This window comes from Microtus ochrogaster, chromosome 8, assembly GCF_000317375.1.
Source record: "Microtus ochrogaster isolate Prairie Vole_2 chromosome 8, MicOch1.0, whole genome shotgun sequence".
Classification (NCBI taxonomy): domain Eukaryota; kingdom Metazoa; phylum Chordata; class Mammalia; order Rodentia; family Cricetidae; genus Microtus; species Microtus ochrogaster.
Window position 1 is genome coordinate 25,961,872 of NC_022015.1, and position 15,332 is coordinate 25,977,203.

Consider the following 15,332-nt stretch of genomic DNA (forward strand, 5'->3'; position numbering starts at 1 on the left):
CTCTCTCTCTCTCTCTCTCTCTCTCTCTCTCTCTCTCTCTCACACACACACACACACACACACACACACACACACACACACACACACACACAAAACTTCCTCTCAGGTTCCTAGGAATGTCTGATGATGTTCTAGAGGCGTTTAAAAAGAAGATAGAAAGGCACAAATACATGCTTCAAACTTCAAATGTATTCATTCAATCTGGGGGTTATTCAAGCTATATAAAACCTTCTTTCAACCACGTTTGCATGCCAAATGTTCAATAACCAGACTCAAGTGTGTGGGTGTAGCGCTGGGGGAGTGGTTTGTGTTTAAAGAAAGTGTGTGGTTGGCAGGTTCTGGGCTGACTACAGGGAGAACCACCTGGAGGAGTTTGCTAAAAATACAGATGTTGGGGGTTGTCCAACACGATGGCATGCAGGGCCCAGGAGAAGGACTCCTAGAAGGGGTGCCCCAGGGATCCCCCTGCTGTGGCAGCCGGCCTCTCTGGAACCACCCAGCCATGAGGTCCTCTCTGGGGACTGCAGGAGTCACTCATGTGAAAACCACCAAACCCACAGCCAGTTTCTTAACCCAACATGTATAGGTCAACCTGGAGAGCAAGGGCTCCTTGGTTAAAAGCTCCTGGCACTCACCCAGGGGGCCTCTTTGTGCTCCTGGGAGACCCCTAACTCCACCCCCATGCCAGTCTGCAAGGCAGAGGGAGAAGGGAACTAGAATACTACATAAAACCCAAGCAAGGCAGGTGAGAAGACAACTTATCATTCTCAGTTCTATTAGTGCTGTTGTAACTTCGATGTTCCGCCCTCTGGGGCTACCGCCAAAACCACAGTGGCAATAGAATCAACTATACAAATGCCACAGGCATCAGCATCATAGGGGCTCACCCACACTCTCATAATCTGCTGAAGGACCTTCTGACTCATGCATGGCCTAAATACACACACACACACACACACACAGGGGGGGAGGGAGGGAAGGGGGAGGAAGCGAGAGAGAGACAGAGACAGAGAGAAACACACACACTCACTCTACACTGCAGACCCCAGTTTTCCAAGCGCATCTTCAAGGACTATCTCCGAATGAAATTCTGAATGTCATGAACTGATAAGCACAAAGAAACTGTTGGTCCATGAAATGACCAGGCAGGGCTCCTTGGAGGTAACAGAGTGTCTTCCACAGTAGCACATGCACACACCCTTACTGCTCACACCTGGAACCTGACAGGCAGCACAGAGGAGTGGCACTGCCTAGAGGGAGCAGCTCATGCTAAAACTGGAATCGGCCTAATGAACTTGGCATTCAAAGGGCTGAGGCAGGCAGGTCAAGAGTTTAAGGCCAGACTGGGTTAAGCAGCAAGACTCTGTCTTTTTTAAAAACAAAAACAGAGAGAGACAGAGACAGAGACAGAGAGAGACAGAGACAGGATTAAAACTGCAATCTCACTATTCACTTCATAAAGACATGCATGCTCAGCCTGGCTCATACTGAATGGGTGCTTTGTCAGTACCTGGTAGTGCACAGAAAGATGCCCTGGGGGCCATGTCCAGGGTCTGAAGGGCCTAGATCAGAAACCTGCTTAGACATGCAGAACCAATCTGCTACCCCAGTGAATCTGATCCAGTTACCACAGCTGTTTCTCACCAACCCAAACCCACTCCCACATGCCAGGAGGATGACCAACAAAGACTCCATGAAGACCACTTGAGCATTTTCTATCTCATCTGTGCCACACCTTCTAGAACCTCTGTGTATCTTGGTGCTTCTACTAAGTTGTAGAAGAGTGTCTCTTCTTTCCCTCCGCCATCACCTGTCTTCCCACGGGCAGCACAGACCCTCCTGCCTGGGGACCAGGAATATGAGCTAAGAAAGGCCAGTCCGCAAGGGAAGGAGCAGGGAAAGTAGTCTTTTTCTGTCCCGCCCATGCTGTGGATGCCAGCTCTATGTAGTGGGGATCTAGGCTCCCAGGGGAAACAATCCAACCCGGGGACATTGCTCTCAGCAGGCTATACCAGGCATGGCCCCCATGTTGCTGTATGGGACTGCCAATTTATTTCCCAAGGAAAAGGAATCGGTCTCCAACTACACATGAATATTTTACTAGGCATTTCTCGACTTAACAAATATGCGCTAACATGTCACTGTCTAAAAACAATGTGTTTTTTCACTTTGACCCCAGGAACCAATGAGAAGCAAACCAACCCCAGTGTCCTTCTCTAGGCTGGTCAGTATCCTCCTATAATGGCCCCCAGTCAGTCCTGAGCCCATGGATTCTCTCCGCTGTTCCAGACCCTTCCACCCCCTGGATACCTGGTGGGGACAACGGGCTTCCCTGGCACAAGACCAGCGGCAGGTTCAGGTTCGCTAGTTCACAGTTTTTTTGTTTTTTTTTTTTTTGGCCATAACAAGCCAATGTTCCAGTCTGTTCTGAGCACTTACAAACATTACCTCGTGGGACGGTGTAACCATACGTCTAGTCTACATACTCAGAAACCAAAGCCTTTTAGGGCTCAGTAAATGTAAATTCCGGAAGGGCTGGGGCATTTTCCGTCTCCTCTGCGCCACACCTTCTAACACAGTCCACCTCTGTGTATCCTGATGCTTCTGTTAGGCTGTAGAAGAGTGTCTCTCTCCTTTCCAACCGCATGTCTTCTAGAGAAAGTTAAACCAGCCTGCTAGCTCAGGGGTTCTCAACCTTCCTAATGCTTCGACCCTTTAATACAGTTTCTCACGTTGGGATGAGCCCCAACCATTACTTTCGTTGCTACTTCCTAACTGTAATTTTGCTACTGCTATGAATCATAATGTAAGTATTTCTGGAGAAATGTTTGTCAAAGGGGTCCTGACCCACAGGTTGAGAACCACTGTCCTCCATTATAGTACAACGCCCACTGTGATCGCCACATGGGCTGCTGGGTCCCGAGGGCCGAGTTCATGCATCACCAGTTTGAAAACCTCCTGGAATGCAATCTTCAAGCCTGACCCTGCTGTAGATGATGAGTTAGGGAGTCGCTTTCTAAGCTTCCTTTTGCATTAACAGCTATGAACTCACATTTTAAACTTCACAGGCCTCTCATACACGAACAGATCCCAGTCAACCGGGGAATCACTATATCCCCATGATCCCTGTACACAGCAAACTCAGCTATGAGAAGTTCCCAGTCATTAAGGTGGGAACAAAAAACAAAAACAGAAGCAACTTCAAGTGAGTTTGTGAGAGTAACTTGTGCGGTACTCCTGACCACTTTAAGAAGGAAAGGAACGACCAGTATACCCAAGAAGAGAGAATCTCACTTGTCTGTGTTTGAAGACAGAGCTTGTCATGGTTTAAGTAAAATGCTGCAGGTTCCCCAAGGGGCGGCAGTGAGCAGTGGGACATGAGGTCCCCGAAGGCAGCTTGTCAAGGGCAGGGAGCAAGTCTCAGGCAGGGGGCCGCGTGGTGGGTGAGAGACGGAGACCGGTAGGCCCAAGGAAGTGGGTATTTATTTAGTGGGTTATGACAGGTAAGGGAAAAGGGGAGAAAGGGAGGTGGGGGAAGAGCAGAAGGAGAGGGGAGGGGGGAAGAGTGAAGAGAAGGGAACAAGGCCGAAGCTGCCTCTGGGGGAGGGCACTCGGGCTGAAGGCAGGAAGATCTGCTGCCTCAGTGGGAGGGAGTGGGCAGGGCTTGTCTCTTAAAGAGACAGGACAGACCATTACAGGGTTTATCTCTGTAACAGCCCTGGCTGTCCTAGAACTTGCTCTGTACATCAGGCTAGCCTTGGAACTCATAGAGATTTGCCTGCCTCTGCCTCTTGAATACTGGGATATAAAGATGTGTGGCCCACAGTTTACATCCCATTCTTAATCCTCCATTTAGTTGAGAAATGAAAGGATGCTTCAAGGGTAAGGGATAGGGGTCTTCATCCCCCAATCAAAAAACGCTGTGAAAGACCAAAGAAAACAAAAGAAACTGTACACACACAGGATGGGAAAACCAGACAGAGGACTAGGAGACTAGGGTGCCCCTTGCACCTCCCCTGTGGTGAAGGAGTTAACATAGGTGCCAGCCTCCCTCGGTGGCTTTTCTGCAGGGCAAAGGACTCCTGATGCCTTGAAGCAAGCCAGGGGTACGTACTTCCTGCACCCCAGACCCACCTGAAACTGCCGCTGTCAGGGAATGGCCGCCCACGAGATTACATGCAGTAGCCAGCCAACAAAGGCTGGGAGAACCACAGAAGTCAGGGGAACATACTCGTGCTCAGCTATCTGCAAGACTCGGCTGTGCCCACCTTCCAGGCAAACCGTCTAAAGAGGGGGCTTTTGTCCTCTCACGCCCCATCCCTCACCTCTACCTGTACAGTTAAAGCCAACACAGGGTCTGCACTCCTCCCACCCTGCAACTGACCTCTTCTGTAAAAGCACAATGGAGGTCTGTCTGAAAACGGGGGGAGGGGAAGGGGACCTTAAAACAGACAGTAATATAATCATTACCCAAGCTGGAGCAGAGCCAGGGCACCAGGGTAAACGAGTAATTTGTTAAGAGACACCTTCCAACAGGTCACCCGCAGTCAGGGTCCAACCTACTGTGTCCCCAGCCCCAGCTCTTTGAGGCTCATACCCCTCCCCAGCATAACTAAAGGGATTTTCCCCAGCTCACAGGCCCACACCTGTTCTCCACAGGGTAGAAAGGGCTGCAGAGCGGGAAGGTACTCTTTGAATGAAAGCCTGTTTTTCAGGAAAATCCCCACCATAAGGGGACCTTAGGTCCAGAGCTCCTGCCTTGGGTGCCTTTGAGGTGAGTTAATCACCACAGGGGCGGGGCGAGGCTCTGGATTTTTTTTTTTAGGACACACCCAACTTTGTGCCATTCCTTTTCAGTTCTGGTAGCCACTTTGAAAAGAAGACTAATCCTTTTGTTCTGGAGAATTCACTCAGATTCCTGACTAAGGCCAGCTTTACACAAATCCAAGGCTGTAACCTAGAACTTCCTTGAAAGAAGTTCGTACTGGTTTTACGTGAGTTGAGCAGAAAGACCATCCCATCCTCCAGGAGGGGAGGGGGTGGACCCCTGCCCAGCTTCCTCCAAGTATCTATGTGCAGAAATTGAGGAACAGTGGAGTGTCATGCCAATCAAGCCACCCCCCAAGGGTACTCCCTGCTTTGAGGAGACCATGCTCATGATGGGAATTCAAGTCTTAACTACTGACAGAGTGAGGCCTGTCCTTAAGTACCAGCAGTTAGTTGTCATCCTGGGGGGCATAATTTTAGGGGAGTGGGGCAGACAGAGGTCCACAGTGAGTCTACAATCCAGAGAGAATTCTATCCACACAGTCACAAGCTCCCAGAGACCTCCCAGGCCTGAAGAGTCACTTTCAAATTACAGCAAAGAGTGGCTGAAGAGATGGTCCAATGGTTAAGAGGCTGTTCTTCCAAAGGACCTAGGTTCAGTTTCCAGCACGCACAGGTAATAAATAGCTACAAACCTCATCCGTTAACTCCAGTTCCAGGGGGTCAGATGCCCTCTTCTGGCCTCTGCATGTACTGTGGGCACAGACTTTCATGCAGGCAAAACACCCATACACATGAAATAAAAATAAGTGTTATTTTTAAAGTACAGAGGAGACTGAGCAGCTGGAACCCTAGATACTCAGCCGACTGAAGCTGCCGAGTGAGTATTAGGGCCAGCCTGCACATCTTAGGGAGAAAAGGGGTGTGTTAGAGCTCCAGCACAAAAGTGCAATGAACCACCAGCAGGTGGTGATGCACACATACACACTTTGATTCTCCCCCACCCCGCACCCACACAAATACATTGATTTAAAATGTTTTTAAGTGCAATAAACTTCTAAAGGCCTGGAGAGCCTACAGAAAGCACTCCCTGTTTTAGACTGTGCTACTCTAACGAAAAGATCATCCAAAGAACAAAATGAAAACAGGCCGAACGTCTCAGTTCCATGAGCTCTGGGAAACCTGTGTGGTGGAGGCAGGGTGAGATGGAATTATTTCTGTGATGTGTCTGTCTGAATTCTGGAAGAACATAGAACCTGCTCCTCCCCTCTGCTCTGAAGGCAGAGAGCAAAGGAGGGTGGGAGGAGGCTCCACCCAGGGAGAAGGAAGATCCTCCGACCAGGAAGTGTGAACTTTTCAAACTTCAGGGTCCCAGCTCTGTGGGCAGATCATAGGCAAGTCACCTCAAAGCACTTCCTCGGTCAGCCACCATTCCACCCTGGGAGACTCAAAGGCTAGTGTAGACCAGTCACAGCCAGATACAAGTGAGGATTCAACAGATATTCACTATCTAATTGTTACTCTACCAAAAGAAACAACGCTGCAAGGAGTTCTGAGGTTATGAAGTCTTCAAAGACAGAAGGCCAAGCATTCAGACTGTTTCACCAGGGATAACCCCCAATTCAAAAATCCTGCTGCCTCTTAATGCCCAGGCACCTCCAATCATAAACCTCGGGGCCCCAGAACTGCCACCATAATGAACACTCCAGCTGTTGGGGTAATGGTAGCAGACCTCGGTCCCGGCAGTTAACTTGTGTCAAGCCCTTTTTCCTCTTTGTGGTACAAATAAAACATCACTGGAAAACACCACAAGCCCATTGTAAGCATAGTGCCCCTGTGGGCGGTCGCCCTTAGGCAGTCTATCAAAGAACCTCCCAGTAACCTCACTTGGAGGAGCCAGAGACACCACGGTCCAAGTCCGGGACATTAAAAGGCCAGGATCACTGTGGGCAGAAGTGGGGTCAGGTCCTGCCATACACCTGGCTCAGTAGAGCTGAAGGTGAAGGCCCAATTGGGCGTCCTCCCCGCCCTCAATGTCTCTCAAAGTCATTCGGCAGCTCCGTCCCCGCCAGGGAGGCCAGCTGGTGAGAGAGAAGCCAGCAGGATGAAGGAAGTGGGGGCTGGGAAACAGGGTCCACGTCCGTCACTTAAGGACTTCCCTGCTGTTCGGATTAGCAAGTGAAAGGCGTGGGCAAGGGTAGTTTTCCGGGTCTCAGGCGCCCCATCCCGGGCGCAGAGACGGGCGGGAGGGCGGGCCTCCAGGTGCACGCACCCCGGGGACGAGCAGCCGCCTGTGTGCGATTCGGGTCCTGGGATCCCAGAAAGCCGAACCGTGAAGAGGCTCCCTCCCTCTTCCTCTGGGTCCCCAGCCAGACCCCGCCCCCTATCAGGGGCGGGGCCAGGTGTGGCCAAGGCCTTGCTCTCAGACCCAGCCCCTCTTCAACGCCTGGAAGGTCGCGCGGGACACCGGAAGTCGTCCCGGTGTCCGGCTGAGCACAAGGCAGAGTCCCGGGTGGCCCGATCCACCTCCCCAACTCTGCGCTGCAGGAACTAGGGGAGAAAGAAAAAAAAAAACAACTCCTTTGTGACTTGGAGGAAGCGACTCAGTTGTTCTTTCTCACAAATACACAGAAATTACAGTATTTACCCAGTTCGCAGAAGATTAATGGCTGTAAACTTTTTAAGATTAAAAAAATTCTTACTTGTAGACACTCATATACATATATGGATGTCCGATGCACTCCATACCACTTTTCCCAAATGACTTTCATCACCAGTATCTGACCATGGCACCCACACGAGCCACCTGCTCCAGCCTCCCCCAAAAGGCAGGCAAGCTATCCAGCCAGCGGCACAGACTGGTAGAACTTCTGGAGAAGGCTGGGAAAACAAAACTTTGAAAAATACCTGTCATCCACCACACTCGTCAAGAAAATGAAATGGCATCTTCCTAAGGAATCCTATTAGCCGCGGCCTCCACCTGGGTCTCCGGTGTTTGGAAACTAGTAGCCAAGCTCGAACCCCAGTGGTCACTAAGTTTTGCCATTGCCGGCAGCCCTCCACGGTCCGGTCCCATCTGGTCTGTCAGCTCCAACAATGGCACCCCCTCTCTCGTGGAATTAGCTGGGTTCCTGAGTAATACCAGGCCACGTGATCGCCGAGGGCACTGTTGGGCTGGAAGTAGGGGTTGAGGGTTCAGAAGGTTAACTTCTTTCCTTTATCCCCTGAGACTTGGTTTTCAGAGCTCTCTCGGCCCTGCTCACCTGGCTTTCAGGTGGGACACCAGAGTTTCAGGGTGCGAGGGGCATTACTCCCACCTTTCCTCGGGCCCAGCTGGGCCGGAACTACCGGGCAGACCACACTAAAGTTCTCCATCAGCAACTAGAGTTCACTTAAAGGGAAGGGGCAGGGACCCTCTTTCCAACAAGGCATTTTCACCCGCTCCTCCTACCCCTCCCAGTACTCTCCTCTGGGCTCTGAGACGAAGCACAGTAAATACACATCCAGGTTCTATTATGCCCGCTTGCATCCATAAAGATGTTTCTTTTTTTAAACTGTCATAATAGGACCAAGAAGTACAACAAAGTACCCCACTAGGTCATAAGCCAGGTCTCTTAGTTCCTTCCAGACAAACTTCCTAGGATTCCATGACTCCAATAATGAAGGTTTTGTTTGTCCTGAGCTTGGCGAGATAGCTAGAGGCCAAATTTCAAGCATGAGAGGAGCAGAGAGCCACAATGAGGATGAATTTACAAGGCCTGGCGCTGTATTCCACATCCTCAGAGAGGGAGGGGCTCCCATAATACACAGAGCCACTGCCGCTCTCTTTCCTAGCAAAGTCTTTAAACCAGGCAATTTCAGTCTTGAGTCAGGATGTTGTAATGCAAGAAGCACACTTCTGCTGACCAGAATCCAGAAAAATAAATAAATAAATAAATAAAACCAACAACATAAACCAGGTGTGGTGGTACACTACATGGCACTGACCAGGAATGAATTCAAGCCTAGCCTGTGCTACAACATGAGCCAAGACCCCAAAATATAACATAGGGCAAATAAAGTATATTTCCTTCTGTAGTTTACAAATAAAAAGGATTTTTATAAGCAGAATGAATAAAAAGCACCTCCCTCCCTTTACCAGGGCTTCTCCTGGCCACTGACCAAGGCAAAAAAACGTAGCCACCAGGTATTGAGGGTTAACATCCCCACCACCACCACCACCACCCAGCTTGGGGGATGGGGAAAAAAGTGCTATTATTACTTTAGGACAGAAGTCATAATTCCCTATAAAACTAACATGCCTGCTGGCCCCATTAGTCAGAAGCCAACCGTTTTATCACAATTTCTATGGCATTTCAGTGCACTCTAGGAGTCATCTGTTCAATCTGAGTTAGGTCACAGCTAAAGCAGGGCATTTCTAAGCACCCACTAGAGACCTAGTTAGGTATGGATGGAAACTGCCAAGGGGCCTTCACGTTCTGACGGCGCATTGCTAAACACCAAATAGAAGCAGCCCTGGGAATAGACAATTACCCACACGATTTCAGTTTGGATGGAGGCTTTTACGAGGTACCAGGAATGCCTGTCACCTGAGCCATCGTGGGCCCCACATGGAAGTGGGAGGAGGGAAGGCTTTGAAAACGAAGAACACCAGAAGACCTTAAGAAAGAATAGGAGCTACCAACGGGCCCTACAGTGACGGTCCCTAAAGGCACAGGGAGGAATTAAAAATAAACACAGCTCCTTCCCGGGACTTCAGTGGCCTCCGTGTCTGGCATATACATTGTTCTCCTAATACCAAATCTGAAAGGGGAGGGGGAAGAAGAAGTTTGGATTCTTAACGCTTTTCTTGGAAACACTTCTATTTGCTCTTGTAATCTTTCCTAAAAAAGAATGCAGATTGCTAAGAAGCCAAAGCATGCATTCCCTAGGAGTCCAGTAGGACCACCTTCTAAGAAAAACTCAGGAAGGGAAGCTGGCCAAATTTCCATGCCTGACCAAGGCAGATGAATGCCAGGCTGGTTCCCATCTCGTTCCCTTCTCCTGCAGAAGGCAAAACTGCCCCCTTGGCTCCCATTGTCAGCATTCCACACCAACAATGGCCTGGCTCTCTCGCACTCTACACTCTATATTCATCTGTGAATCTCCCCTCTCCACAATGAGCACAGCCCTTCTTTTCATAGGAGAGGTTCTGAATGCCCAAGTGCAACCATAATTTAGGCCTCAGCATTAATAATGACATCTAAGAGCAAACTCCAGACTGGGCCCAAACAGTCATTTGTGACCATCATTAGCATCACACTGCTGGCTTTTGGATACTCTTCATTAAACCATGATCAAAAGAGCCACTGAAAACCTTTAAAAATGGCTCTGAAGTTTTTGGCGATTATTAAATATAATTTTCTAAACGAGGAGATAGGGCTTAAAAAAAACCTTTCATGACTCTATGACACATATTCCATTAAATCCAGACGGGGATAAAAATTAACTTCAAAACATAGGGATGGAGAAAGCCTCAAGTTTCCCCTGCTTTCCAAGGGGGCTGTAACTTGAAATCGCAGCCGAAATAAATAAGGACACGCTTACCAGCACATCCACAAGTTACCCACCAAGCATTCCTGTACCCCAAAAACTTTTCAGCACAAACTTCCCGAGCATCCCTGAGCTACTAGCTCACAGAAAGACTATTAGTAAGATATCACCAAAAGGTGTCACCGCTATTAAAGACAAGGACTTCTTTGCAAAGGGTCAAAGTACAGTATTTTTTTTCTTTTTGGTAGGAGCGGGGGTTTCTAGATGTGGACCTGGCTGACCTTGAACTCAGAGATCCACCAGCCTCTGTCCAGTACTGGGATTAAAGGTGTGCACGACCATCGCCCAGCTCACTATACTTTTTAGAAGACTAAAAAAAAAAGTGTGTTATCAGCTGGACATGGAAATTTAACTGAGTTGTTCATACCCAGCAAGATGGGCAGTATCCCTTCCCAACCCTGTGCTGTGTGAATGCTTACACTGCCATGTGGCCTGCACCAGGCACCTGCCACACTTGGCCTTCTGCTGTCAGCTGATAGATTATTACCAGTGGGACCCTGATTGAACTCACATACATGACAGTCCCTCTGTACTGAAATGACGGTGGTTAGAAAAAAAAAAAAAGATGACAGCTGGGGCCACCATTCTAGCAATGCTGTAAACTCTTTAAATTTCTTTTTTCCACTCAGTAAAAGCACTGAATATGGGAGAGGGGAGGGAGATAACTTTGCCTTCAAAAATGACTCGTGATGCCAGGGTGGCACACACACCCCACAATGCAGCAGGAGCCCTCCCTGAAAGGTGTCCTTTTGGATGTCCTTTAAAAAAAATCAATAAGAATAGGAAAGGCAGGGTGTGGTGGCACAAGCCTTTAATCCCAGGACATGGGAGGAAAAAGCCAGCAGGTCTCTCTGTGAGTTCTAAGCCTGGTCTACAGTGACACCCAGAGCTAACACTCATCTCAAAAAAAAAAAAAAAAAAAAAAACAAGCCATCCTGGACTCACTTTACTTTACTGCTTTAAAGCTCCCCAATGACAATATTTTTCTAAATTCAACACGTTGCTGGTTCAGTATACCAACGTTTACCGACTGCTTTCTCAGAACAAGGAAAAATGGTATGTGTAGGTTTTCATAGTTTTTGCTGCCACTTGTGTGTTTGCTAATTCAATTTTTCTTTAAAGCACTTTCTAGACGTACAGGAGTAAAATTTCTGTTTGGAGCTTTTCAAGTCAAGAGTGAAGTTATTGATTATTCTCTGAAAGGGTAACGGATGGAGTAGTTAATAATTATTCCACCAGCAAGTTTTACTGTTTCATCTTGTGTACAAGGGCCACATTAACAATGCCAGGGAAAGCAAACCACTCAGCGGGGACAGGAACAGGTGTGCCTGAGTCTTAAAAGGCCAAAATATTTCACAAAGTATGTCACCGGTGCTGGGTTTTGTTCTTTTGTTGTTTTTTTTTAACAGTGACAGTGTTTGTTTTTTTGGTGTCTAAAAACCAAACTAAAAAGTTTTTTAACTTTCTTAACTCTGAAGTGACACTCTTACATTTTTCAATTTCTTCACTTAAGTTGACGACTAAATCCCACACAAACTGCAACTCAAGCTTAGCAAGGAAATGCATGTGAGGGACAAAGGCTTTTTTTTTTAATCACAGCGAAGAAAAGGTAATTTACCCTGCCCCTCCCCCACAAGAACACCCATTCAAGGGCCAGTTTCAAAGCTCCCAAGTGAAACCGTAAATAACTCACGTGGTAGTGAGGTCCCCACAGCAGGGCACACAACACTGCCCTCCACTCCCCCTTATTAACGTGCCATTACAAGGTGTGTGTGGAGGGAGGGTGGATATACGTACTCCTTGACCTTAGGTATCTTCCCCCAAATAAGAAACCAAAACACACCTTGTCAGGTTTGGAACTAGCTCCAAACCTGCTATCTTTTAATTCCCTCTAATATGGCTGCTTTCCAAAGAGACGTACCCTGGTCCCCAACCCCTGGGGCACAGAAAAACCAATCAGTGTCATAAATCCCCCTAGCTTTCAACTCTCTCTCTCTCTCTCTCTCTCTCTCTCTCTCTCTCTCTCTCTCTCTCTCTCTCGGGTGGGGGAGGGGCGACCCAACATCAACACTTAAGACTAAACCCTTCAATGCTCTACAGAAATATGCTGGCTTATTTCCTTTGTTTGGTCATGTTATACTTGATCAAGTGTGAACGATTAAACTGGTTTCATTAAAGGCTAGTACATTCACGGCTAACATTCAACTTCAATGGCGACTATAAGCATATTTTGCAAGAGGGAGGACCTGCTTCTTGCTTGAAACCTACCAGCTCATTAACTTTTCTTTGGGGGGCTATAAAAAGGGCACTGGGGGTTTTTCCAGGAGTGTGTCAGAGCCAGACAAAAGGATATTCAACGTTTCAACTTTAAGATACAGTTGCTATTTAGAAAAGTAAAAAGGAAACCTTGTTTTTTTTTCATTAAAGTTGTTGGGGCCGAAAATGTTGAATTAGAATTTAAAATATTACTTTGTAATTGCTGTTAAAAACTACTCTTTGAAATCAGGTGATTGGAAAAATAAGATCCTTTTAAAATCCCATTACTCAAGATGTAAAAGATGTATTTTGAAAAATGTTTCAAACCAGAACTCTCAGAAGCAGATGGAAACTAGTTCTTTAAGAATCTATCTGAAGGCAAACAGCAGCCCCAGGAGCCGAACGCGAGGTAATTCTAAACTGTCTTTGAACCCAGCACGAGGAGAGAAGGCGGTATCCATCTCCTTCGAAAAGAGGTCCCATAGTTGATGCATGCCGACAAAGTTTAAAAAAAGCAGAACCACTTCTGTAACCCCCCACCCCAATGCAATGTTTCCTCAAAAATCACCCACCTCAGATAAAAACGCTCACATCCCAAAGAATCGCAAATAAAGGTGTTGAGCATTTTAAATTTCCTTCAAGTCACTCACAACCGAGGACTCTCTTAAGAAGATCCCCCCATTTCCGATTTTAAAAAAAAAAAAGAGGGCAAATATCCAGGAAGATCTGTTTGCCAGAGGTTGGGGAGCCTGCCGTGGCAACGTAGGCCAGCAGTCTCCAAGCACGCAGAGATTTCATAAATTATTTCCCCGCTCCTCTACAAAACCCCAAACGTGGGGGTTCCCTGGAGCCAACTGCTGCTTGGACCGCCTCTGGGAAAAGTATGGGCTGGGGGCTGGGTAGGGGATACCACAAACACGCGCGCACTCGCACCCTTGGTGTCTGCGACCATCGTCGCCAGCGGAAAGCAAGCCACCGGAGGGAGTGTGTGCGCGCGAGTGTGTGCCCGCGGTGACCGCGCCGAGCTCTCGGGCCCGCGGCCTCCGAGCCCATGGGCGCAGCACGGGCTGCAGGCGACCGGCCACGCCGCGGGGCCTCCCGCAGGAGCAAGGCCTGGGCGCGCCGGCACTCCCGCGCTGCCTAGCCCCGGTCGCCCGAGGCACTGGGGAGGGCGCGAGGCGGAGAAGAAAGGCTCTTCCCGCGAGTCGGTCCGGCTCCGCGGAGCATAACCATGAGCTGGAGACGACCGCGATGGCCCGGCCGTACCCACGCCACGCTGGGTGCCTGGTGCCCAAGGCGCGCCCCAGTCAGCCCCTTCTACGAAAGTTTCTTTTTTGCTTCGCCCCACCCGAAAAGTGCGGCCCGGGCGAGGGCGCCGAGGACAGCCCGCGGAGGGCGAGGAGGAAGTGGTGCCCGCGGGAGCGCGGCTGGGCAGAGGAAATGCCCGCGCCGCCCGCCCCCGCCCTTGCAGCCCGCCCCGGCCCCCCGCCCCGCCGCGACTTTGGCGGGCCGAGCCCCGCGCGCCACTGGCGGCGGCGGCGGCAGATGTGGCCCCGGCTGCCCCAACGAGCCAACAATGCCGGGCCGGCAAAACAAAAGGGATCCGCTTCTCCTCCTTCCCGGCCTCTCACTTACACTCTCGGGGAGCCGCGCGGGATCCCGGGCCGACAGGGGCCGCGCCCCCAGGGGCCCAGAGCCACGCGCGCCCCGACTTGTCCCCGCCGACCCCGGTCTCTCCTCTCCCCACCCCCGCCCGCCCGCCTCATAGGCGCAAGGCCTGCCGCACCCCGGTATGCTCGGACTCCTGGTCCCCAGGGATCCGGCCGTATTGTCCCCGCGGCGCGCCGCGCGCTCGTCCAAGATCGCCAGCGGCCCCCGCGCGCGTACCCACCGGGCTCCAGGAGCAAGCCGGGGGCGCCTAGGAAACCGTCGCCAGACGCCGCCGCGGCTGCCCTCCGGACGCCGCTGCGCTCCGGGTTTTTCTTTCCTTTTTTTTCCAATCCTGATGGGAAGGAAGGTGACCGCCTACTTCGCATTCATCAACTCTCATCACAACAACAAAAATCCTGGCGCAAAGGGCGGGCAGCAGGCGCAATCGGTAGCAAGGGGCGGCGGGCAATATCCCCCCCCAGGCGGGCGTCCACCCCCGAGCGCGGCGTGGGGACTCGGGGCCGGGGGCGCTGACCAAAGATGTCCTCGGATGCTGGCCCGGTGTCCTTCGCCCTCCTCCTCCTCCTGGAGTGGCGCAGTGAGGCGCGGGCACGGCGCCCCAGCCAGCGGCCGCAGGTGAGGCGGGGGCGGCAGCAGCCCCAGCCCTCCCCGAGGACCCCCCCGCTTACCTCGTCCTGGGTCGCCGGCGTCCACGGAGAAGGGCGCCCACCCGGGAGGCGGCGGCGGTAGCGGCGGCTCCCGCCCCTCCCACCCCACCCGGCGGCGGCGGTGGTGGTGGCGGCGCTGGCGGTGAGGCCCCCCCTCAGCGCGGCATGGCTCCCAGCTTGGTCTCCCGCTCCTCTGGCCGCCGCTGGCTCCTCTGGTCAGCTCCCGAGCCACCTTAAAATGACACACGCACACAGAGACACACACACAAAAACTTAATCTCTCCAGCTCCGCGCCCCACCCCCTCCCGCCCTCCCCTCCCTTCCTTTCCCTTCCCTTCCCTCCCTTCCTTCCCTTCCCTTCCTTTTTTTGATTTTGGTTTTGGTTTTCAAGACAGGGTT

The 15,332-nt window shown here is 50.7% G+C and overlaps 2 protein-coding genes across 5 annotated transcripts in view; one reads left to right on the forward strand and one right to left on the reverse strand.

Moving 5' to 3' along the window:
* Nucleotides 1–15,332, reverse strand: part of Ctbp2 (C-terminal binding protein 2) — a 130,563-nt gene that overhangs the window by 114,993 nt on the left and 238 nt on the right. For 2 of the 4 annotated variants that reach the window (XM_013347873.2, XM_005351404.3), the window contains exon 1: nucleotides 14,955–15,220. The gene's annotated coding sequence lies outside the window, so the exon portion shown is untranslated. Of the gene's footprint in view, nucleotides 1–14,506; nucleotides 14,803–14,954; nucleotides 15,221–15,332 lie in introns of those variants that run through there. The other 2 variants (XM_013347872.2, XM_026781720.1) reach the window with 2 other exon arrangements.
* LOC113456528 (translation initiation factor IF-2-like) overlaps nucleotides 14,806–15,332 on the forward strand; it is a 2,376-nt gene continuing 1,849 nt past the window's right edge. The window contains exons 1-2 of the mRNA XM_026781315.1: nucleotides 14,806–14,901; nucleotides 14,940–15,075. Of these exons, the coding sequence (XP_026637116.1) occupies nucleotides 14,806–14,901; nucleotides 14,940–15,075 (232 nt within the window). The remainder of the gene's footprint in view (nucleotides 14,902–14,939; nucleotides 15,076–15,332) is intronic.